This window comes from Colossoma macropomum, unplaced genomic scaffold, assembly GCF_904425465.1.
Source record: "Colossoma macropomum unplaced genomic scaffold, Colossoma_macropomum, whole genome shotgun sequence".
Taxonomy (NCBI): Eukaryota; Metazoa; Chordata; class Actinopteri; order Characiformes; family Serrasalmidae; genus Colossoma; species Colossoma macropomum.
The window spans coordinates 37,833,141-37,860,471 of NW_023494792.1; the positions used below are offsets into that span (position 1 = coordinate 37,833,141).

At 34.8% G+C, this 27,331-nt stretch overlaps 1 protein-coding gene across 1 annotated transcript; it reads right to left on the minus strand.

Annotated features, from left to right (window-relative positions):
* On the minus strand, positions 1 to 27,331 carry LOC118811190 (macrophage mannose receptor 1-like). Its single transcript, XM_036575354.1, has 9 exons — positions 27,239 to 27,331; positions 22,689 to 22,727; positions 8,607 to 8,639; positions 5,251 to 5,586; positions 4,706 to 5,047; positions 4,490 to 4,597; positions 1,255 to 1,401; positions 302 to 639; positions 1 to 139 (listed from the first exon to the last, which is right to left on the minus strand). The coding sequence occupies exons 1-9, from the start codon at positions 27,246 to 27,248 to the stop codon at positions 134 to 136; spliced, it is 1,359 nt and encodes a 452-aa protein (XP_036431247.1). The 5' UTR covers positions 27,249 to 27,331; the 3' UTR covers positions 1 to 133.

Consider the following 27,331-nt stretch of genomic DNA (forward strand, 5'->3'; position numbering starts at 1 on the left):
AGCTGTTTAGGTCAGACAGCAGAGCTACTTCTGCACTCCAGCTGGATTCTTGATCACTTTAATATGAAGCTCCAACATTAATTCAATGTTTCACTAAAGACTTTTTTCCCATGAAGTAGCTCCTCCTAGTGGTCTAATCCTGTTAGAAACAATAAAGAGTGATTTTCATTATGAACACTGTTCATCACAGACTGCTGTCATGTAAATAAATCACTAGTCATGTGACTGAACAACAATGTTGAATAATCTGTCAAAAAACTTCAAAATTCAAATTCAGAGAGCTGTTTAAGCTCAAACTGACCTGACAGATGAAAGGGAGCTCCTCCCTGCAACAAAAATCCAGCCACTGGGTCCCATTGCCACCTAGTTTGCCACAGTAGTGATTGATGGGGTCCACTGGAAAGCTAGAATGCCATTCAGAATAGTTCAGGTTGGGTCCACCAGTCCACAGCCACGTTAAGCGCATGTTCCTCTCAAGCCCAATCCATACACCATTTGGATAGAACTTATTCTGCAGCATCTGTGTGACGTATTCCTGCACTGTAGAGTTTATGATGTGCACTAAAGTCTTGTGATGATTGCGGCAGTATTTCCGTGCTTCAATCCAGTTTTTTTGATCAGGAATGTAGGTCAGGTTATCTGACAGGAGAAATAAGAAACCAATTTTGATATTTTATATAGGTGCAAATGAACCTTCTTACATATTCTTTAATATCACAATGTGATTTCATTTTTATTAAAAAGTAGAAATCATTAGGATTTCTGTAGTAAAAACTGTTTGATGTGGACATGAATGTTATTTAAAAGGCTTTTCATTGGTAATTAAATAAAGAGGCTAAAATCAGACTATTTAAAACATTGAAAAGCAGAACAAATGGAGCCCTAGTAATCTCACTGACTACTGTGAGACCCTCAAAATAGACGTTCCACAAGTGAAATACTGCAGAACATCAACAAAAGAAACTAAGTGATGTAATTACACTTCATATTTTAATGTAAATGTATACTTTCTTGACAAATTCAATTATGTGTCACAAAACATTCCTTGAGTAATAGAAAAAGGTCTAAAAACAGATTTGAATTTAGTAGAAATAAAATACATTTAAATCACTTTCTTTAGTTCATTTGACAATATATTTTAAGTTTTAAAGCTCAGTGTTATTATTGTATCATGGTTTATTCAGATCACAATCCTGATAATTAAATAGTGCAGAAAGAGTCTGATTTTTCTTCAGTACTTCAGCACTGACTCACATGAAGGTGTGTTAGAGAGAGTAGTTCCACTGAAGGCTGTACTGGTGGGTTTTATAGCCGTGGTGAACCTGGCAGCTGGTGAACCGGTGGGCGGTTGGACACTCCACCTGCTGGAACTGGTGGACTGTGTGGTAAAGCTGGGAGTCACTGTGGAAACACAGATTAAAGACACAGTTCTTGAGTAATTTCAATCATTTCTGTAAAATTGAAAGGTTAAACTATGGAGTTACAAAAAACAGAGCTTCTCAGTGTTTGTGCTGAGATGTAAATCTGAGTTATGGCATAATTTGAACAGGTTACCAGGCCAGTCTGACAAAAAAGAGAATTATTCTACACTAAACAGACTGTGTTATAATTCACACACCACTGTCTACTTTAGTCAATAAAAGTCTGAGTATAACAGTTTAATTTCTCAAAGTACATCCATAAATTTGATTTCTTTGCTGAAAGTGTTTGAGTAAAGCAGCTACTATTTGTAGAACTGCCAAAAAAGGCTCCATGACATCTCTTTGTAAAGTTATTATTGCATATTGATGTCAAATAATGACATTTCTTTTTGTAAAACATGATTTATGGCTCTGTTTGACAAGCCCTGATGTAAACATTGAGGCTAGTAAAGACCTGAAGTAAAACATGACTTGTACAGAGTACAAGATGTGCTGATTTTGTGTAATTTTTTAAATTTAAAGCACCACATTTGAAGAAGTCAAGTACAGATTGTCATTTCCAGTTTGTTTTGTCACATGTATGCAGTAGTACATATCTACTAAAACTTCATTTCCCAGTGGATTATGTCACTGTTGTATTCTTTCTTCTCTCTCTGCTCTGCTCTTCACAGGGCTGAGTTCTCTTGTGTAATAATAATCCTTTTGTATCAGACCAGTTTACAGAAACATAGAGTCTGTGTGGTTTCAGTGCATCAACAGAAATTACAATGACATCTCATTACAGGATGTATTAAGTTCATCAGGTACTTCTATTAGGCAGAGGATATAGTTTACACTGTGACTAATTTCATGACTGACCAGACTTTACAGAAGTGAACATCTGTGAATTATTACTGAAGCTCTCTAGATTAGATCTTGTATTACCCTCAATACACAAAATGTCTTTGTCTGTTAGCTGCTACAGTTCTCACTAAATCTAGAAAGCTGGATTATTCTAGCTCTGTCTAATCTACACACTGAAGACAAAAACTCTAATTGTGACACCTGGGAAATTATAGGTGTCCAGTCTGCCTGTGTGGACATATTAAATGTCTAAGTAATCAGATGGCTAACAATTTCATAATTAGACTTTTACAAACAGATGATGTTTAGACTTTTCATCCTGTTCACCACAAGTGCCAATGTGTTTTCTGGCTAAAATAAAGTCTCAGAACATTTGAAGCAGGTGAGTCTGAATTGGTTTCATGATAAAGAAGAACATTATCAGCCCAATCTAAAAGGAAAACATATTTAAGATGCAGTCATGGACCAGAGAAAAATGTACAATAAGAACTTATTACTACATTTTTATTTTATTTTATTTTACATTTTTCACTTATTACTAAATGATACATCATTTGAATCACTGATTGAGATTATATGTTAATGTGAGAGGTTGTTATAAAAATGTGGCCTAAAATCACTTTATAAGAGTTTAAACTCACTCTCAGCTGTTCCACTTGTGTTGAACCTCTTAAATATATAAAACTATATTGTTAACAATTAAACGTTCCATTCAAAGTGTTCTGTATATTTTATTAAATCCAAATCATTTGAAAATCTTAATAAGCTGTGAATGTCTGGAGTTCTATTAGTTATCATCAACATGAGGAGTTTGTAGGAGATTTTTTCAGACAGTGACGGTTATTTTTTGAAAGCTACATTTGTTTAGGAGTTTAATGAATCTGATTCATATAAAACATTGATAATTCAGTAAATGAATTTATTATATTAATTAAGTAAAATCAACTAAAGTAACTTTATAAGTGAGGCCCTTTAACATTAATAACTCTAGGTGGAAGGACAGATAGGAGTAAAAACAGAGCTTTGTGTTAAAATTGTGTTCTTGTCATACAAATGAGAAAAATGTAGTATTAAGTTCATGTTCTATCATGAGTAAAATGAATAAATAAACAGGGGGTGATAAAATGTTTGTAATTTTGCATTATGTACAGTTGTATTTGAACATTTATTTGATGGTATCTTTTTGAAAAGATATTGAGCCTAATACAAGTTTTTGCTTAAATGGGAGTTTTTTTTTCACTGTTCTGAGTTCAGTTCTGGTGTTTCCGGTGAAAGGGGGCGGGGGAGCTAAAAAGTTTGCAGGAGAGAGACTGTGTTTTTTTGGGGGGAGAAGAGAGAAGGTGGGCAGAGGGGAGAACTAAACTTGGGAGATGAAAAGCCTGTGAATTTAAGTCAAAGTCCCCTAACTACAAAAACTGATTTCTAGTTCAAGTGAAAGACTAACTAATAATTCAAATACCAGTTCAAAGGAAATGAAAATTGTGTTTCACACATATATAAATTGTGGTTTTATTGTCCCAGCAAATTTTCATGTATTTATGCAGTTCATGGAAGGTTATAAGTGCATATCCAACACCTGTATTAGGAGGTAATGCTCGTGTAGGGTGCAGGTGTTAAACATAATCGCCCTAATCACTATAAGCAGTTTCGCAGCGTGCAGTGTATTCTAGTATCCCGTTTTGGAAACTTGGAGTGTGATTGGATGCTATGAGAGGAAGTAGAATACAAGTAAAGTATCTGTGCATGGGAGATTTGAGTAGCTTTAAGTGACTAGCTACATTTCTGAACCTCCAGGGAGATATCACCCTAGCAAATAAGCCAGTTACATTTCTATATTTGTAGGACCCACCCTGTACCTCCCATGCTACTAGTTCAGGGTTAAATGTTAAACACCTTTAGGCCCTTGTTGTTCAGTTAAGTACCTGGTGGGGGCGCTACATAAGTAATATAATTACACTTTGTATTTTAATGTAAATGTATGTCAATGTATTCAGTCGTGTGTCACAAAACATTCCTTAGGTAATAGAAAAAAAAAATCTAAAAACAGATTTGAATTTAATGCAAATAAATATATTAGAGAAACTTTCTTTAGTTAATGTGACAATAAATATTACATTTTAAAGCTCAGTCTTATTACTGTATCACATCATATTCACATCACAATTCTGATTATTAAATAGTGCAGAAAGAGTGATTTATCTTTCAGTACTTCAGCAGTGACCCACATGAAGGTGTGTTAGAGAGAGTAGTTCCACTGGTGGCCGAACTGGTGGGTGGTGTAACTGTAGTGGTCTCACTGGAATTGGTGGACTCTGTAGTAAAGGTGGGAGTCACTGTGGAAACAGGATTAACAACGCTGTTCTTGAGTAATTTCAATTATTTCTGTGCAGTTAAAAGGTTAAACTAGACTGAAATATGAACTATTTAAACTGTGAGCTCACCTGTGTAGCAGAAGAACATGTACTTATGTGAACAGTCTTCAGGAGTCCATTTTTTATCTCCAGACAGTTTAATGCAGTTCTTCATGGGGGAGGAATCATTAGTAGCCCAGTTCTGAAACGGTTCCTCACTAGACCACTTCCACACATCATTATCTCTCTTCAGTCCAATCCAGATGTTTGTGTTATTAGGAGCAATTTTATTAAACTCTTGTTGATCTTGTTTATTGGTGATACTTGCTAGTTCACCATTTTCACTTTTACAGGAAGTACGAGCATTTTCCCATGTGGCACTCACTGACTTATATTCATACGTCTTAATCAGTATCCCACTTGTGTTTGTCACTGTAAAAAAATAGACTCATTCAGTACAACTGAAATCTACATTTCCTTTTTAGGCTTTTTTAGGGTATTAATGTTGTGAAGGAATGTTCATATATTGTGTTATTTCAGCATTAATAAACTAAATATTATCTTAATTAAATGCTCATTATTAATCATTCTCTTTATCTCAGTTTAAAACAGAATTAAGTTAATTATGATTTTACCTTTCTGACACATATATGTATAGTAGCCTGCACAAGTTACTGTCTGCCATCTTCCTGAGTATGAGTAAGCACAATCATATCCAGATGTTGTGCCCCAGCCAGAATTCCAGTTAAAGTACATGAAGTCCTCTCCATTTGACCACTTCCACTCCCGATCTCTGTGAAGTCCAATCCACATTTCACTTGTTGAAGACTCTACAGCTGCTAGTACTTGTTTCCAGTCTCCCTGATTATAGATAACAGCCAGATCTGTGTAGTTTTGCTCACAGTGACTCTTAGCATCTGTCCAATTCTTCATCTCATTCACAAGATAGTAGGTCTTGTCTGAATATGAATCTGTTGAAGAATAGAAGAACCCAGATGTTACAGCCAAAACACAGAATATACAGAGATGAGTGGAGTTACATAAAACAGTGCTTCTCAGTGTTTGTGCTGAGATCTAAATCTGGTTTGTGACAATTTGTGATAATTTGAACAGGTCACCAGGCCAGTCTGAAAAACAGAATTATTCCAAACTAAACAGACTGTGTTATAATTTACACACCACTGCCTCCTTCAGTAAATAAGAGTTTGAGTATAACGGTTTGATTTCTCAAAGTACATCCATAAATTTGATTTCTTTTATACATGCTGAAAGTGTTTTGAATAAAGCAGCAACCATTTGTAGAACTGCCAAAAAAGGCTCAATCACATCTCTTTTTAAAGTTATTATTGCATATTGATGTCAAATAATGACATTTTGTTTTGTAAAACATGATTTATGGCTCTGTTTGACAAGCCCTGATGTAAACATTGAGGCTAGTAAAGACCTGAAGTAAAACATGACTTGTACAGAGAACAAGATGTGCTGATTTTGTGTAATTTTTTAAATTTAAAGCACCACATTTGAAGAAGTCAAGTACAGATTGTCATTTCCAGTTTGTTTTGTCACATGTATGCAGTAGTACATATCTACTAAAACTTCATTTCCCAGTGGATTATGTCACTGTTGTATTCTTTCTTCTCTCTCTGCTCTGCTCTTCACAGGGCTGAGTTCTCTTGTGTAATAATAATCCTTTTGTATCAGACCAGTTTACAGAAACATAGAGTCTGTGTGGTTTCAGTGCATCAACAGAAATTACAATGACATCTCATTACAGGATGTATTAAGTTCATCAGGTACTTCTATTAGGCAGAGGATATAGTTTACACTGTGACTAATTTCATGACTGACCAGACTTTACAGAAGTGAACATCTGTGAATTATTACTGAAGCTCTCTAGATTAGATCTTGTATTACCCTCAATACACAAAATGTCTTTGTCTGTTAGCTGCTACAGTTCTCACTAAATCTAGAAAGCTGGATTATTCTAGCTCTGTCTAATCTACACACTGAAGACTTGTTATATACTGCTAAAAGCTCTGAAAACAACTCTGTCACACCTGAGAAATTATAGGTGTCCATGATGGCATGTAAAGACGGACATGCAGACTTTTATTTAAAAAAAAAAAAGACTGTACAAAGAGCCAAACACATAAACGTGAAGTCTGTATTTTCCCAATTATTGTAATTTCACAATTAAATACACATTGACATGTACAAATCTGCCCAAAATAAACAGTTAACTTCTGGTTTTAAGAACAGATGATGTTTAGACTTTTAGTCCTGCTTCCTACTTCAGTGCTCATTTCTTTTTCTGGCTAAAGTAAAGTCTCAGAACATTTGAAGCAGGTGGCTCTGAATCGGTTTCAAGATAAAGAAGAATATACTTTTACTGATTTTAAGACAATGTAATGAACCAGAGAAATATGTACAATAAGAATTTATGCATCATTTGAATCACTGATTGAGATTATATGTTAATGTGAGAGGTTGATATAAAAATGTGGCCTAAATTCACTTTATAAGAGTTTAAAGTCACTCTCAGCTGTTCCATTTGTGTTGAACCTCTTAAATATATAAAACTATATTGTTAACAATTAAATGTTCCATTCAATTCTATTATTTATCATCAACATGAAGAGTCTGTAGCAGATTTTTTTTCAGGCTGTGTTGGTTATTTTCTTAAAGCTACATCTATTTAAGATTTTGACTAATCTGATTCCTATAAAATATTAATAGATAATTCTGTATAGGATTGTATTATATTAATTTATAGTTACTTTATTGCACCATTTATCTGCCTACTAACAAATAAAATCAGAAACTCAGTAAGATTAGAAAGAAGGATATTCAATTATAAGAAGATGATTGAAGTTCATAACATATTTGTTTTTAGCCTGAGTGCTACACATTTATTTATTTATTTATTTATTTATTTATTTATTTAACACCTCACTGTACATGAAGCATCCGTAGCATGTTCATAAAAAACTTTAAATAACACTTCAGTAGTTACATAATCATTTAGAAACATTTATTAAACATCTTTGTTAGTGAGTAATGAGTGTTTAGTATAATGAATTGAAAACACTCAGTGATGATTACTTTAAACTTCAAGAAATGTTCATAAATTCATCAAAATAAATATTCATTTTCAGAGCAAAAATACGAGTCTAAGCACGTAGTATTCACAAGACCTCCATATTGTGTTCATTATTGCTTTATTAATGCTGTTTGAAAAGCCTTCATGACACAAAAATGGTGTAAATTAATAACATTTTATACGTTACACATTACTGGAACCTGCATTAATTTCATAAAGATTTCACTTATATTTCATGACAAGATCATTTTTAACACTTTATGCTAATGAATATAATTCGATTATTTATTGAATATGCATAATGTGTATGTAGTTTCTTAGGATTTTTATTCCCTGAATAGATTTGAATAAATTTATGATCATTCCATTGTTTAAACTAAACATAATCAATGAATGTTTCAAAATAATGATCTAACTGTAATAGTGTTACTGTACTGTTCATGAATATGACACAAATGTTTCATGTAGTATGTAGTGACTGTAATGTGTTAGTCTTTATTTAGGTGAACATCACTAATCCTGTGTTTATTTTACAGCCTTTTAATATCATATAAAAGAAAGGTAAATCCATCTGTTGTGGAGCTGGAATTATTTAATAAACAATTTGGCAGCACAAAGCCAAGATCTAAACTGTAGAGTAAACACTACAAATCTGTGCATGAATAGCTTTACACAGTAACATGAATAACACAGCAGATAATTAAACAATTAATGTGGTGAGCTTTTCACTATTTCCTGATAGTGTGAGTTCAATCCACGTGTGACACTACAATAAAGAAAAGTTTGAAATTTTTATTGCTAAAAGAGAGAGGTACAATAACATCTGTTACAGAATAAACATGAAGGATCAGAAAAAATGAAGCTCATTAAAGCAATAAAATGCTAATTTACCTGGAAGCTGGGTCACGATGGAGGGATCTGCAGCTGTTGAACAGAGGCCCAAAATCAGTGCATGAAACACATGGGATCATATCTGGCAATTTTTTTGCCATATACAAAACTTCGTACCTACAGAACATTTTTCTCGTTGATTAGACTTTAGTCCAAATTCAATTTATAAAATAATGCTCAGAAAAGTTCAGCTCTTTGAATCCACACTGTAAAAAAAGATTTGACCATAAATAAATCTGTAAAATAAATTTTCTATATTTTTTGTGATAAGCAAATATACCTGTAAAATACAGGAAAATCACCTTTTTCAATAAATCTGCTGTAAAAATACAGTCTGTTATTTTAAATTATAAGAATCCATGGTTTTTTAACATGGTTGTACCATTTTTTTAAGAGTTTTGAGTGTTAAATTAGTAGTTATCATTGTAAAAACGCAGTTATCTCTGTAAAAATACAGACCAATAAAGTTGTCTGCTCTGTGTGCATTTAATTAAAAATACAGAACATTGTTTTTTTACGTTTGCTGTAATTACAAGCAATAAACACATTATAAAACTTGAATGAAAGTTAATTTAAATGAAAATTAATTTATATATAAAATTACTTTCAATACAGGTAATAATAATATAACAACTCCATTGTCTGTTGTAACATAACAGTAATTTGTTGTTTTAAAACAGTAAATGTATGGTAAATTAATTTAAACTTCCATATTATCAACTGGCATACAGCATCAGACCAGATATTTTGACTGATGATGAGGTTTAAATAATTCAAATAATTGTCAATCCATTGAGTAATTCATAACACTTCTCTTTAAAATAGACAGAAAATTACAATATCAGCTCAAATGTATATTGTTGTCTTATATTTGGTAGAATTAATGTTTTGAAACAACAAAAAATAAGTTTAGTATACAGTTGTGTGTGTTCATTTGACAAAATCGTGGTTAGGGTCTGTTCAGCCAATAAATGAATGAGCCTAATGAACTGGGCTCGTTTGAAAATGGCAGTAGCGGCTAAAACGACTAGTTACAGACAGTGGAACAGACAGTAGAAAAAAACAGTAGAAAATGAACGGCCTTATTAGCGTATAAACAAATCGTCGTAGGAGTGTTTGAACAGATTCATTTGAAAACAAAGCCGTGAGTGAAATTTTGAAAGCCGGGGGTGCAGAGTTTTGGTGTGTTCGGGCCCTTTGAGAATGAACCACGGCCGAGGAATCGCTGTATGAGTGATTTGAATAGCTGTATACTTGAGGACACACAGGCAGGTACAGTAATAGAGAGAGAGTGAGAGTGAGTTATTCATGACGGAGAACTGGCGCAAGAAGTAGAGAGAGAGAGAGAGAGAGAGAGAGAGAGAGAGAGAGAGAGAGATATGCAGTAAAGGTTAGCTATAAAAGTAAATGCAAACAAAAACTAAGGAGAAACCTGAAAGTTTACTGATGTCTATCAGCAGTATTTAGACAAGTTACAATGTTCAGTGTTTAGTGAAATAATGTCTGCAGTAAAGTACCTTAAATGAAGTACTGTGCAAAAGTCCCAGGCAGCCTAGAAAATTGTTTAAAACGATTCATTTTGGAAATAAAAGTGTTTTTGCTGGTTATTAATATGCTGGTTAGAAGAATACAGTTAGAGGAACACAGTTCTGGTTCCTGATTTCTGCAGTTCAGAATGGATTTGTTAAAGTCCAGCACTTCTGTTTTGATTTAATGAAGGATTGATTAGATAAGCTAGTGCTGAATCTCTGATGGCTGCCTCCTGTCTGTATAGTGCACTATGTGAATTACGGAGTTTTGGCTTCTTTTGCTCTGAATGTCTTGTAGTGAATTGTGAGCAGGTGGTTGAATCACCAGTATCTCTCTGTTAGACACAGTATGCAGTGTTTGAGTGCAGGAGCTATAAGTTAAGGCCTATGTTGTACATTATGTAAGGGAGTAGGGAGCCATGTGAGATTCAGCCTATTCATTGGATGGTATTAAATGGTTAAAAATAACATTTTCTTTATTGTGTGTTTGTATTTAATGTTTTTTTTTTAATAATACCATTTACTGCCCAGATCAGTAGATTTACATATTATACATATCATTGAAAATTTTGCATAGTATTGCATATATACAATTTACAATTATTTTGCAGTTCAATACTTTAAATTTTGAGCTAGTTTCAGCTTCTAGTGGGAAGGTTTTAAGTACACTTTGGGCTGGAGAGTTTTACTGGACCTGGCAACCCTGGTTAATCCCTTTAACAAGTTTAGGTACAATAGTCTTAAAAATGTAATGTGATGGTGCATCTGTTAAGTTCAGTTTAGGCAAACAATGTCAAATGTTACTTAATTTGTAGTGGTCACTATTATATTACTGAGCTTATTTAATGTACTAACCTGGCAGTAACAGGTGAAAGATGTTAGCTCTTGACAGAAGTACAAAGAGCTACATGTGATTATTGTTATCAACCTGACTATGGTAGAAATGAAAACTCAATGAAAATGTTTGGGAACTCTACTTAAACAGCAATTACAATTTTAACTTTTGTTTTGTTTCCTGTGCTTTTTTTTCACTTCTGCCCTGTCAGAAAACCTCTGTTCAGTGCTGCATCAGGGACACATTTTGCTGTGTTCCCACGTGTCTTTAGAAGATTCCACATGACCAAGGTATGTTTTTTGGTTATGTTCACGTAACATTAGAAAATGAAGTAATGATGCAGTATGAAGGCTGAAATGTTACTATTAGTGCTACAGCTAGGCCTGGCAGATTAATCACTTTTACATTTAAATAGAAAATATATATTAACACGGTTTAAATGAGGAAATTTCAACAAAACATACAGAGCTTGTGAACTGCCTGTAGATGAGTTTGACCAACACATGTGCTGTATACATGAAAACCACTAAATTGCTCACAAAGTGTTCAAGCGCCTCAAGCCAGAAAAATTGGATATTCTGGTTGTCTTGGCCAATAAAATAATTAGTTTATATTAATTTATAGACGATAACTGCATTTAAATCAATGTTGCAATATTGGTCAGAAAAATTGCAATTAGATATTTTCCCCAAATCGTTCAGCCTTCGCTACAGCTTGCACATACTATGATTCAAGATCACTTTTTTTTTTTTTGAAATTTGTCAAGAAGACTATGTCATCAAATTGCTACTTATTATGCCTGACTATCAGACAACAAAGTCTTAAAAGTTAGAGTTACAGTGACATAGAGCAGAGAAAAGTGACAAAAGTCATAACTTCCAGTTGATCAGCTAATTCAGATATTAATTATGATACAATTACAGCTGATAATAGTAACAACAACAGTTATCATGATTTCAGATTTTTTGCATTTTACATTGCAGTGGTACACTGTAAAAAATCCAACTCGCTAAATGTAAATGTAAAAAATACAGTTGGCCCAACCTTCTCATGATGATTTAACTGACTCAACAACCTATACTATATGGCCGCCTCATAGCACACACGCTGCATCAACTGACAATTTCAAGTTGATATAACGGTTTTACATGGGTTCTAGTAGAGATGAAACGATATTAAAATTTCATATCACGATTATCATGACCAAAATTATCACGATTATCAGTATTATCGCGATATTGTTCAAAAGTAAAATAAATAAAGAAATAAATACTGATACACAAACTGAAACTCGTTTCACCAACTTTTATATTAACACAAATAGAATTGGCAGCAATATGCACTTTTTGTTTGCATAAACATTAAAAAAATGAGGTCAATACATTTTTAGTATTACTTTTGTATTACTTACAATACTTGTAATACTCTGTAAACAAAAGAATAGCAAATGTATTATTATTACAGTTATTATTATTATTATTATTATTATTATTACTGTTGTTATTCTTTTTCTTCTTCTTCTTCTTCTTCTTATTATTATTATTATTATTATTATTATTATTATTATTAATTACAATAACTAGGGATTTCCCTGCATAGAGAATTAAATCTGGACCAACTCTGAGGCGGGTCTTAATGGAAAATTACTACTTCTAAGAAGTGCTGCACTCGGGGGATTTCTGTCCTAACTACATTTGCAGCATTATTGTGCCGTTGTGGCGCTGAACCCCTAATCAATACAGTGCACCAGGAAAAACAGCCAAAATCACAGAGGAATTGCGTGACCGCGCTGTGAGCTGCAGACAGTGTAGAACTCACAGTGTGTCTTCACCTGTGGAGCTGCTTCTCTAAAAGCGTTTAAAACTAAAACATAACTTAAAATTAACATGCATCTGAGCTGCGACAGAAACACTCCTGAAGTTTAATCTCTGAAACTCTGCTTTTCTTAAAAGCAGCACACAGTGTTTACTCGCGAGGTCCCGTCTCAAAGCACACTATCTTGCCTATGTAGTGCACTTCGTAGATCATGAAATAGCAAATCCTTCACCCAAAGAGTGCAGGAAACGTTCGACTAAGTCATCTATAATCAACATTAACAACAGGTTACAAATTCCCTATTTAAAACTCAACTGCTTGTTAATGATGATCGTGCTTGTTTGAACAGTAGCGCACTACGTAGGGGACACTGAGTGATTTGAGACGGTGTTATTCTCCTCTCAGACAGTAAACACTGCAAGCGAGACGAGAAAGGGGAGCTGTGCAGATTGAACCTCTGCAGCGTCTCGTTCCAGAGCTCGTGTGACTGTTAACTCAGAGCTCATTTTGGAGACTCTGCCCCACAGAAATTTGTTAAAAGCTTTAGTTTCGATTCACAGTTGATTCACCGATTGTTTTTCTTTTTTTTGACGCTAAAAGCTTCATTCTATATGATTAACGAACCATAAGCATAAGTTAAACCACACAAACCGTGACATTTCTTCTATTTCGAAGGACTTCTACATTAAAGTTAACCTTGCATTCTCTAAAAAGTAGCGGGTGGTGGTCGCGAGATGACTCGTAAGGTTTGATGTGTTGCCCCCTTTCCCCGCATTTTTCTTTCGGCCTGTTCTGCAGACAGGGTGGTCATCTTCAATTAACTCTCCTTCTGCATTCTTATAAAACCCAAAATATGACCAAACGTCAGACTTGGTCTTCTTAGAAGGCTGAAATATCTCCGAATCTCCGAGTTTTTCACACCGCGGTAATCGACCGCGGTTTTAACGATACTCTAAAGTTCAAACGGTACTACTAACCGTCATTAATTTTACCGCGGTTTACCGTGAAACCGGTAACCGTTTCATCTCTAGGTTCTAGTACCTGGACAGGTTTGCTGTTCAGCAAACTGATTTAGTAGCGTCCAACTGATTCTCTATAAACATGGAGCTGTGTAACAGAGTATATTAAACCCAGTGTACAAAACTACACATAGAAATAATTTTTGCTGCAAAAGTTAACACTTAACAAAAAACAGCCATTAGCAGACTCTATTTGGTTTATATTGTACATTCTCTGTAGCTCGACTAAGTAGCTACAACGTTATATTCCTACAGCAGGCTGGCTGTTAGCTAGATGACACTAGCTAACATGCTAACGGGCTAGTAACCCAGCCAACATAAAGAGTCGCCCAAGATCGTTTGCTGCGCGGCAGTCTCGGCTAAGAGTTTTGGCACAGCGGAATCGGCACGAGTACGGGCGAGACTCAGCAGCTGATGTTTAGGGAAAAAATACACGGGCATATTCTACCCGCACTCAGGCGGGACTGGAGCTGGAGCTACAGTTAAAACAGTAAGTTATTATTTTATCTGAGTCATGATTTGGTAACTAGATGCTAAGTGACTTAAAAGCCTGTGTCAGACTAATGTTTGTTTTCTCTTCTATTCTTGTTGCTTTAAGGCTTAACGAAATTGATACTGTTTTTGTAATGACCTCCACATCTCCTCCATCTACCAACAGCATTTCTCAGGTATGGAAGCAGCTTTATTTACATTTCTTTCTTTAACATGTTTCTGGTTTGTTTTCCTTAGTACTCAACAGTTCTCCTATCTGTAGCACTGATTGCATTTCTGTTTCTTACCGTTTAAAATAAACATATTGCATCACTCATACACTGTAAAAAATGGTTCGTCAGTTCAACCTAAAACAATTACTTCATGTGGTAGCAAGCAATTGATTGTTTTATTCAGCTCAAAAAGTTACATTGATTGAAAGAATTGTTCATTCAAAATTATTTATTTAGCTTGAATAAAATTAGATAATTTACTTGTTACCACATGAAGTTTTTTTTTTGCTTGAACTGATGAGTCATTTTTTACAGCATGAAGCTGAAGTTGGCTTTTATTCATATTTCTGTGCCACCTCAAATTGTGAAATGAAAACATTGAGATTTAAGGTGATTTAATGGAAAAAATGAAAAATTAAGAGAACTATGGCCTGCTTTGTTCAGAACTGGTAACTAATATTCTTCAGTACAATGTGGACGAGAGTCTGCCAACTTTTAAGGATTGAGACGACGTTGTAAGATGGTGGGCTTCTTTTTTTGAAACTAGAAAATACTCTTAAGGTGGGGAGGGGGGGGTTGCCCATAAAGATTGTGCCCATGCTTCGTTTCTAGGTAATAAAACTTTTTTTTGTTTGACTGAACCACTTGTTTTTTTTTTCCTTTCCTGTAGTTTAATGTGCACCAGAATGTTTCATTTTCATTTTAAATTCGCTAAACTTCTGACTGGTGAGGATGCCTCTGATCTGGCCTACAGCGGATTGTGTTTTTCAACTTGTCTTTTTTTTTTGTATTCCTCTCGAGTGTTCATGACTAATATATCTGCTTCCATAGTGGATCCCCTGTCTTGTATAACTAAAGTTTAAAATATGAATTTTACTAGGTTCCTGTTTCTGTATTTCTTTTTCCATTATTTCTAGACCCCTCCCCCCACTGGAGCTTCTCACCAGGAGTGAACAGAGTACAAAACTTCTGAACTTGAGTAAAAGTAGAAATTATCTTTATAAGATATGATTTGAGTTTAAGTAAAAGTATTCTACTTATGATTTTACCTACAGAAGTTCTTGGTTTTAAAGTCAGTGTCAATCACATATCATAAAGCGTAAAACTATTATTGGTTATTTTTTATTTTATTTTATATATGTTTTTATTTGTGAAAGTCAATGCAGATGGAAGAAAATGGTGAAACAAGAATTTAGTGTTTTATGTGTAGGAATTGTGTTTAATACGATCATGGACATTAACAGTTGCAGTTATATTGTTCTGATATATAGTTTGATATATTTATTTATGTTAAGGAGGCCTGTGTGGCTACAGATGTTCACTGATCGTGTCTATAGCAACGTTTTCTTAACAGAAAGTGTTCATCAAAATGAACATTTCCTATAATAATCTTTACTTCTGATACTTATGTAATTTAGAAGCAAGTACTCAAGCTCAAATATTGACTGATTATCTCTACAGAAGTTATATTTAACCAAGAGTATTTCTGCTTTTACTCAAGTTTGTATTTGGACTTAGAGCTTGTCCCAGGTGCTTTTATTATAGTATTGTTTATAGTATTGCTTTTCATATTATTAGTACAGATTTTGTTATGTTTTACTACATCTTTTAGCTCAAAATATTGCCAGTGTTATGAATTTTAAGATGTACTTAGAACTATGGCTCACGTGCTTTGCTTTTTTTTCTTTATTTTGCAACATTGTTGCGTGAAAGCAAGAGCTTTCAAGATTGTGTGATGTGAAAAACATACTACATTGTTATTCACAATAACATGCTCCTTGCATTCTTTTGTATATGTGTTTTCTTTTTCTTGGTGTTTTTCTCATCCTTATGTTTTGTCTGGTGAGTGTTTATTACCAATTTTGCTTACTTTTTCTTCATTTTTGATACAGCCATGAAGAATCCACCCTCACAAGCTGCAAGTGACAAAGAAATTGACCAGAGACCTCCACATCTGTTAAGGGACGAGTATGTTTAGCTCAGTGAGGTGGGCTTCAGATGTTCATTCTCTTACTGTTTCTCTGTCCCACATATACGTATACACTCACTGGGCATTTTTAAGGTATTCCTAACTTAAGACTGTCTGCAGTCTATCTGTTTCTCTGCATACCTTTTAGCCCCCTTTCCCCCCTGCTCTTCAGTGTTCAGAACCCCCCCCCACAGGACCACCACAGAGCAGGTATTATTTGGGTGGTATATTGGACACAGCAGAGCTGCTGGAGTTTTTAAACTCTGTGGCCACTCACTGTCCACTCTATTAGGCACTCCTACCTTGTCAGTCCTCCTTGTAGATGTTGTGTTTTTTCTCACTCCAGCAGTGACGCTGGGGTGTTTAAAGCATTGCTGTATCTGATACAATAGTACCAATACCACACATACTACTATGCCAGTGTTACTGCAGTACTGAGAACGAAATAATAATAATACCTGCTCAGTGGTGGTCCAGGTGGGGGTCCTGATCATTGATAAACGAAGTGAAAAGGTTAATAAAGTATGCAGAGAAACAGATCAACTACAATATGCAATCTGCAAAAGTGCACTTGTACATTAAATGGACCTGATTAAATTGGAAATGAGCATAAATACAAGGTAGCTGTACATAATTAAGTGGCCAGTGAGTGTGTACATACAATCAAGTACAACCGTGTACTGCATTCACCAATTTAGTTTGTAATTTTTTGGTAAACACCTTTGTAACTGTTTCTTTACTTATGTAATTGTTATTTCACTCATTTTGTCTGAATTGTAAGTTTTGTGTAAGTTGTTTTGACACTTAAAGCAATCGGTTCAAAATGCTTTCTGATGTAATCAGTTCATGTCCACATACTGGTGAACACAGGTGAGCTTTAAGAATTGTTAAATTTAGAGGACATGATACAGTACATAGTAGCTTAATGTATGACATTATTTTCTTAGAGCTGTGGCAGATTATTGATGCTCAGCTGTGATCACCTGTGTTGTACTAACTCTTCTATTTCTTTACACATTCACGGTTTTACTGTAGAGCTGGACACCAGCTGTGTTCTTTAAGTTTAATGGCACAACTTAATATTCCTTAGTACTGATTTCCAAAGAATATTTTTAGTTAACTCAACTTCAAAAAGCTTTGTTTAGTGAGCTAGAACGTAATGGTTACATAAACTACATTTTCTTTGTTTGTTAAACAAAGAAATAAAAATTAGTACAACTCATATTTCTTTGTTTGTTAAACAAAAAAATAAAAGTCAGTACAACTCAAAGAGCTTTGCTCAAGTATAGTTGTACTTCTTTGTACAACAAATATTCTCATCTTAGCTCAACTAAATATTTCTTTTAGTGTTGACAAAAAAATGTCAGTCAGTATAACAAGTAATTTATAAAAGTTGAGTGAACAAGAAAAAAATTGGGGAAATTCTGTACCAAGTTTTTTTTTGTTGTGCAAGCAATTTTTTTTTTTTTACGGTGTATTCATGCTAAATTGATTTAAAAGTGCACAGGATGTGTCAGGTTACAGGCTAAAACAGATACATGTTAACGGTAGCTAACAAGATCATTGAGAGATCCCACAGTGTCCAAAGCCTGGAGTTATGGAATTGTCTTCCTTACGGATGCCTCCAAGGATGACTGTCATCTTTCTCAGAGTGTATGTTAAAACGGTTATGTAGTGACGGTTAAGGGTGAGTGGACTGAGACTGAAGAAAACAAAAGTGCACAGTGATAATGAACAGTGACATGTCATTCTATGAGATATTTGATGTGAGCATTGCATATAATTAAAGTCCTAATCTTTAAAATACAAACCCCGTTTCCAGAAATGTTGGAACATTTTGTAAAATGCAGTAAAACAAGAATCTGTGATTTGTTAATTCTCTTGAATCTATTTTAACTGACAAAAGTATAAAGAAAAGATTTCCAGTGTTTTCACTGGCCAACTTATTTAAAATAAATTTAGAATTTGAGGCCTGTTTACCACTCGGTTACATCGCCTTTCCTTTTAATAACACTTTTTAATTGTTTGGGACATGAAGATGCTAATTTTTACAGTTTATAAGTGGAATTTTTGCCCATTCATGCTTAGAACTTATTGATTTCTGGCTCAACAGTCTGTGGTTGTTGTCTGATTCTGCTCTTCATGATGTGCCATACATGTTCAATAGGAGACTGATCTGGACTGCAGGCAGGCCTGTAAGGCACATACACATACTCTGTGTCTATAAAGCCATGCTGTTGGAGCACATGCAGAATGAGGCCTGGCATTGTCTTCCAGAGAATAGACGTTGTTTTGATGCATATGTCTCTTTAAAATCCCAATAAATGTGTCAGTGGTACCTTTCACACATATGCAGGTCATCCATGCCATGGGCACTGATGCCCCCCTACCATGACAGATGTTGCCATTTGTACCTTTCACTGACAGAAGTCTGGATGGTCCCTTTCATCTTTGGAATGGAGAATTTGAAATCGATCTTTCGCCAAAACAAGCTGAAATGTGGACTCATTAGACCATAGCACACATTTCTACTGTCTTTCAGACCGTCTGAGATGAGCCTGGGCCCAGAGAACTCGCCAATGTTTCTGCATAGAATTGATGTATGGCTTTCACCTTCGCGATAGAGTTTTAAAGTTGCATTTCTTGATGTAGCGGCGAACTGTTAACTCACAAAGGTTTTTCAAAGTCCTCCTGAAGTACTCCCTCCCTTCTCGTGCAGTGCCATCTGAGGGCTTGAAGATCACACACATTCAGCAGTGGTTTCCAGCCTTGCCCTACACGGACAAAGATTTCTCCAGATTCCCGTAAATCATGAAAGACCTAAATTCTTTGCAGTCTTGTGGTGAGCAATGTTCTTTTTGAACTGTTTGACAATTCTCTCATGAAAATCCTCTCTTTGCCTGGTAAGACTGAGCCTTTGGTGGACGCTCCTTTTATATCCAGTCATGATACAATCACCTGTTACCGTTTCACCAACTTATTGTGGAATGTTTCAAAATGGAGTAACTGGAATATTCTAGAAACTTTTCACTCTTGTTTTGCCCCGTTTCAGCTTTTTTTGAGTGTGTTTCAGGCATCAAATTCAAAATTTGTTTATGTTCACAAATACAATTAAGTTGGTCAGCCAAAACATTAAAAATAATTTCTTTGTACATTTGTCAGTTAAATAAAAGTTCAAGAAAATCACGGGTTCTTTTTTGTGTTGCGTTTTACAAAATATGCCAAATTTTTCAGGGTTTGTATTGTCAGCACACTTTCCAGCTTACTGTCATTGTTGAAAATGCCCTTAACAACTTTTTGTAGGCCCCTTTTAAGGACTGTAATAACTGTTGCAGTACTATGTTCTGTTATTGACCCTTGTGCTTTGTATTAGCCAATTAAAAGTCCTGATGCTAGAGGCATATTCAGTGTAGCTAAGTCCTGAGTGTAGTGTGGTTGCTTAGTCCTCAAGTTGCTGGTTTTGTTTTTAGCATGTGTAAATGAAATCAAGAAACATTTTTCACATGCAGTTCCAATCTGAATTTTTTAGTAAGTGCATCCTGGTACAGTCCAAACTACAGATGAATCAAGAACGATACAGGAGGTAATTAGTGCTGTAATTCACATTATTGTTTATGTTTTAGACAGACATTATAAATCTTTAAAACTGTAGAAATATTCACAGTAGCTATGATTTTGCCTCCATTTGGTGATTATTTTGAATGCTAGGTTGCTGGGTGGTGTCATGATTGTTAAAGTTCAACTGTCAAAATAAAGATTGAAAGTATGTGTTATTGTTGAGGTTTTATTGTTTTGAAAGAGCAATAGAGAATTGGTTGTTGTGTATTTATGTAAAATTAAAGTACACCATTCTTTTATCTGCTGAAGTAAAGGGTAATTGTGTAGAATGTTCATGTAATTAAGTATATTGACACCTGTATAAAAAATGGAATATAACAAAATGACCCAAAATTTATGGTATATAATTTTTAATAATGCCACATTTCTGTGAATATACTGAATGATAAAATAAAAACATTAACCATCGACTTCAATATTGGGTTAATTACATGTAATTTTGTATTGTATTTCTTATTTAACTAGTAGAATCCAAAGCTGTAACAGCGGTATCTTGTGGATAAACAGTATATTGTAATTGTTGGTAGGCAGATCAACCAACATTTAACTGTTATGCACTATAAATTTGTAGGATAAGAACATTTATTGACAGATTATGTCTGCTGAAAAATGTTTAACAGGATTGAAAAGACAGTAAAGTGACCGTTAATTTTAATTTAGATTAAATATATTAATTTAAAATAAGCAGAATTCTGTTCACTACAGTGTCACACTGACATCAGTTTGTGTTAACTTATTTGACTAAAGTTGGAGCGCTGCAGATCAACACTAAGCCTGAATGGTGCTATAATATCTGTTAGCGAATCAAATACAGGATCAAAAGCACAAACAAACAAACATAAACAAAGCTCAAGTTCTAGATCCATAATTTATTCTGAAGTTGATCTATGCTGGAGGTAACTGCAGCTGTTGGACAGAGACTTAAAATCAGTGTTTGAGACACATGAGGAGATCACAAACATGACAGTCAGTATTTATAATTCACTTCTTTTACAAGTACATTGGTTTCATGAAGTGTGAACAGGGCTATCAATTCACTAAAAGAGCCTTATGAATGTTAAATAATGCATATTTAGATCTTCATGTTACTGAATTGTGTATTAAATGATGGATTTTGTTTGATGTTCTTTTGCTACATCAATAAATGACAGTGCTGTGAAACTGAATTTACACAGCAGAGTGAAAATCTCTAATTAGGTTTGTTTTTCTACTACACGGTCAGATCTGGAGGAAATAAATAATAATTTATATGTAAATTATTCTGAGTTAATCTGAACTAAACAGAGTGGGTGGAATGTGATTTCTGTTGTGATGGTTTGTGATGTGCTGCTGTCGTTTCTGTTACAGAATAAAAGGAATTGATCAGAAACAAAAACAAAATACAAATAAATCTGAACTATTACAGACATAATTTACCTTGAATTTGATTTGTGTCTAACTGAGCTCCAGCTGTTGAATAGAGAATCAGAATCTGTGTGTGATGGAACTTAATGCAGCCTCTCAAACCTGAAATGTGCATTTTCTGATTTCGAAATTGAGATGAGAAAAACAAGGAAGCTAAGAAATCACACAAGAAAAAGATGTAAAAACTGGTTTCACTCAATATGGTGCAGAAAAATGTGTTTTATTTATGTGTCCGGACAACCCAAAAAAGTGGCAACAAGCAGTTTCACTGATTTAATTGTCTAAAATAAATACTTTTAGTTAAGAAAACAAAAGCAACATTTTGCACCAATTTATTTATTTGCCATTTATAACCTTAAGGTAATTTTGCTGCTTTTTTTCTTTTCTTTTCTCTTTTCAATTACAAAGTATTTACATGAGACACATGCCATATGTTGTTATTTTCAGGAGACCCTGGGCTACTCAGATATGTCATTATTATCATTATATGTAAAAGATAACAGAACTTTTATACCCTAATGAATTTAACTTTAACTTTGTATGTAAACAGGCCGTGTCAGGAGGTCATGTACAAAAAGCATCTACACAAAGGAGTGGGTTTAGTGAGGCATGAAGATAAGATGCTGAAGACACTACTTTTTTTAATGAATGCTTTTATAGATAGCAGGCTGAAAAATAAAGTGAAACTAAAGCTACTGCTCTATTCTGCATATGTCCGATATGAGATGCTACTGATGAACACAAAAAGGTTTGCAGGCATCATTTTGTACTGGCTGCATTTGAGGGATGTGTTTATGTGGGGAGATAAATCATCAGGCTCACTAAATGTGTAGACCTTTGATGACTTGCTATAAACGTGGATCTTCTGTTATTTCTGTCTTGAATGTGTAACTCTAGATCTGGCGTACATTTGTCGTTTGTATTTTCTTTCACCCAGCAAATACCGAATAGGTCTTGAAGGTGATTTTTTTGAAATTCCAATTTTTGCACTTATTTTTGTTTGAAGTACCTTACGTAAGTGCATTGTCTTTTATCTAATCTTCTCAGAAATATCTCCTAAAAAATGAATAACTTGTACGTAACAGCTGTCTCGAAAATAAATAAATGAAATGTTCTCTGACTTACACTGTACTGTGTGTATGTGAGTGTGAAGGTGGGTTTGTGTGCATTGATGTATGTATTTACTTACCTAGACAGACAGTGAAGTACAATAGCCACCACACAAAAGCTGCAATAAATAAATAAAAAAATATTGTTATTACTAAATAATAAATAATAATACTAATACTAAATAATCTTCTGGTTAATTAGTGCATTAGCAGTATCTTTTGTGCATTAGTATTTGCACAAACTACTGTGTATCTAAAATCTACAACACTTTTAAATGCTTTACATTTTTACTGAACAAAGAAAAAGACAAAATGTCAATGAGTGAGCTAAGTCTAACGAGCTCTGCATACTCCTTCATTAGCATATTTACAGATAGTAAAATCTGAAGAAAGCATTCTGTTGTCCCACAGACAGTCCCACTGTGAACATCATAAGAGCATATAATTGTGTTCTGTTCTGATGAGGTGAAAATGAAGTGTTGTTGCTTAGTTCTTTTGGTTTCAGCTTTCTATAGCTTCCTATTTGTTTCTGACCACTGTAAAAAGTTTATGACGTCCAGTAAATTGGACTTCAGCTTTAAAAGAGAACCTGGAGGAGCACTAAACTTTAAACAAACTTTTAGGTAAAGAAACATCATTTAAAACAGCATCATGACCATACTACTCCACAAACAAGCAACAATAAATCATACAAAGTTTTTTTAATCAGAAAATGCATGGAAGCAGCACAGCTGTTATCATCAAAAAGCCATTACTGCAGCCTTTTTTTGCAGATTTAAGATGAACATATTTGATGATAGTTAATTGGCACACAGAAAAAAAAACTACTTTTTGAGGCCATTTTAATGCAGGACAAGATATGGCTTTGTGAATAGGCTAAGCATTCAATTTGGAAGAAATGCATAAGAGAGCATTCTACCACGAATGCTAAATATACAAACGTGATGTAGCGCAACTCAAATCTGACCAAGGTAACTTCATACAGTGTGTTGCGGTACCTGTCTGATTTTAACTGATGAAGCCTTAAGTTGTCATTGTATGAAGTAGTTTGAGAATTTGCCCTATTGATTCATAGAAAAAAAAAAACAGAGAAATGAAAAGGGTTGGACACAAACATTCTGTAAATGGTCATGTCTGTCACACCTGTCACTCCTCAAATAAAGGCTGGGCCTAATCTGGGCATCAGTCCAGCTTATATTATTCTGAGCGTCCATTGTTTAACACGCTGGCTAAAAAAAATCAATTCCCCAGACACTAGACTGCTCCCTGGTTTGATGAGAGTTTGGATTCTTCAAGCATTATTAAGAAGCAGTTAAGAAGAACATTGATTTTCTGAATTCTTTATTGAATTCTAGAGGGCTGCCAGTGTAGTGCATAAACCATCATTACCACTATAAACATCAGTGCTGGTAATGCAAGAGATACAACACTGGAGGGGCAAATATGTATGAGGCATGCCCTGAATTTAACATTTGGTTTTCATAGTGGTTCTATTTTTGGTTATTGTTTGGTCATCATTGAGGCCCAGCTCATTACAAGCAATGGCCATTGAGGTTATTCCAAAGTCCATTAGAGGAGGTATTAGATTAAAGCAGTTACTTCAGAGGGAGACATTCTGGATTTTTACTCTTAAAGCTTCAGAGTGTCCTGGCCTGAATGATGATATTGATTTGTCTTTGATTTTTTTTCTTCCACAAACAGGTGGCAGAAGCTTGTGTATATATGGGTGTTCTTGGGTTGTTTCTATTGATATGCCATTTTTGGTGTCCCGATGAAGGCCTGAGAAGTCTTTAACGCATTGGCACATTTTTAAAATATTGCCATGTTTGAATAAAAGCTTTTTATACTTCTCTCAAGATGGTGTGCATGGGAATTTCTTTGCTCTGGGATTTGTTTTGCAGAAGCTTTGTGGATGCAAATGGATTTTTTGGATTTTGCCACTCCCAGCATGGTCATTTTGTGTATGGTCAAATTTGATCATGAAATGACAAATAAATTTCACAGAGTTTTGTTATTCATCAACTTCATGTCTGGCATATCTGTGAAATGTGTATGATAACCTGTGTGTGTAAATTTGACCGTAAAAACAACCTGAAAAAATGCTTGATTTGCAGTTAAATAACCAAAACAGTTAGCAATAATATCTATAATACCAAGAAAAACAATAGAAAATAACAATAATATTAATAATTGGTGCAAATGGCATTCCAGAACGAAAGTGGATGTTCATATACACTGGTGTAAACAAACACTGCAGTTATTCCATATCCCTTTAAAAGAAATGTGTTTTTTATACCACTGATGCTGCCTAAAAAATAAACAATACAAAACATCTCATACATTGCAATAAAGCAGAGTTTAAATATGTTATTTAAGGAAAATAATCGCACTACACAATCACATCATTCTACTGTTTTAAAAAAGACATTTTGTTCGGTCAGTAGGGGGAGCAGTGCTCTCACTGCTCCACTTCAAACTCCTCAAAAAAGCCTCACCCATTGGCTGCTGTCGCTCTGTTACGGAGGACTAGATTTGCCAAAATGAAAAATAAATAAATGAACTGATGAAAAAATAAATGAACTGATGAAAAAATAAATGAACACATGAATCAAAGAATAAAGCGAACAATTGTTTTTCACTGTTTTTCTTGCTGCAGTTGCCTTGGCGGAGCTACTGGCACAACCTAAGTTTATTGACTGTTGCTTCTTCTCCACAGAGATGGCCTCATCTCCAGCTAATTTGGGGAGAAGCAGAAACTCTTTTACAAAAGAAGCTCTTAAACCCTTAAATGCCCGGGGCCCACCGACAGGCCCAAAGTTTTACTACACACTTCTATAAGCTAAGAATAACTCAACTACTTTGCATTAGAGTCTGTGTAGTTACTGAATAATAAGCTTTAGTATGACATAAGACTGAGATTTTACGGGGTTATAAGCCGCGTTCCGATTCGCTCCTTATGTACTGAACAGGGCCGTAAGGATGAAAATGTTAGTGAGGTCTATTTTGCAGAAATGTGACCTACATCTTATAGTGATTAAATAACTGCCGAATATGAATATTACACAAATCATAAGCTCCTTTAGTGCTGTTAACCAAATCATTGCCTTTTTACCCATCAATAACTGTTATGCACCTTTTCCTTTAATTCACTTTTTTCCCCATCCCTACATTCTTCTATAAACTGCTATTACTGTTCCACAAACTGATTTGACTCTAGTTATCCTGTTTATTTAATTAATCAAATAACTATTTATTTATGTTTATTTTGAAAAACTATAATATTTTTTAGTATAATAGTTTCAAATTGACTTTATTTCATGTACGTTAGGAGTAGGTAAAAGTAGCACAGCCAACAACGGAGCCTGTAGCCTAAACTGAGCAGCTACTGGAGCCAGATTAAAGCATGCTGATTTAGCTAGCAGCATTACGAGCAGTCCAAGCAAAAAATGAAATACAGGGTTTATTGTTATGTTAAGTGTGCTAATAAACTCTTAGCTAGCTACATTTTTACCGCAGAGATGTCAAATGTCAGGGCTTACAGCATCTCGTACAGAGATGAACACAGTGGGAAGTAAAGTCTGTGGCCGAGCCACAGCTGTTCTGAGGTCAGCTGAGAATCATTGGGTAGTTTTGTCACTTTTTCCGCACTGAATCTCATAAAACCCTTCAGAAACTTCAGAGTACCTCGGTGTCCCAACGCAAGTTACGTACATTACAGCCGCTGCAAACGTACTGAAGTAATTGCGGATAGCAATCAAATTTCATTATCATGAAATAAATGCGGCATAATAAGTATTCTGTCCCCATCTGGGTAGGTCTGTGACACCATGGCTGCGGCCCTGCGCAGACTACCACGTTGTCATAAGGGCCCTGTTTCTACATCATGAACGGAGAAAAGTGAAAAAAAAATCCTGAAACTACCGAGGTCCGGACCTCGGTGTCCTCATAGCTGGTTACGGCCATGGTACTGAATAGTGAATGAGGTAACAAGTGAACTATTCTGAACCGGGTACTGGTGTCAAGACTCCAGTCTACTCTTTAGCCAAAATGCCAATCTCTACAAAGCTGTGGCTCACCAGGAACTGAGTTTGACACCCCTGTTCTTGGGTCCTTCTTGTGGTTGTGCAGGGCCAAGACGGAGAACCGCTGCATTATTGACCGTGTATTAAGAGGAAAAATAAAATATAAAGAGGTAAAAGTTAAAGTCTTCATCACAGACAATTCAATTGAAGTGCAGATTCTCAAAAAAAAACACCCAGCAATAACAAAAATAGATGTACATCAGGATTTACAGCAATTCAAACCTCAAAAACACTTAACATCAGCTTATTTCCTGCTCCAATGGCAATAAACCATGGTATGGACAAAAAGTTGCCTGCAGATGAGATTAGAGGAACACTATCGCAGTTGTCAAAAATGCAGCTCCTACATACTTAGTTTCTTTTGAGCAGTCTCTAAATCCTTGCAAAAACAAGACATTTAGTGGAAGCTCATCAATCACTAGTTTTGATGCTTTAAAATGTATCATTATATGGGAAATATTTCTACATGACTTCTCCGGCCTGAACCCAGACTCCAGTTTGACTCATTCAGGTCATGGTCAGATATTTTCAGTCTAAAGTTGTCTTACCTGACATCATCTCCGCTGTGATTCGCTCCTCTTTTGTGCAAGAACTCTTGAATATCCAGAGTCCTTTCACTGACAATATTCTTCTCCTTACGG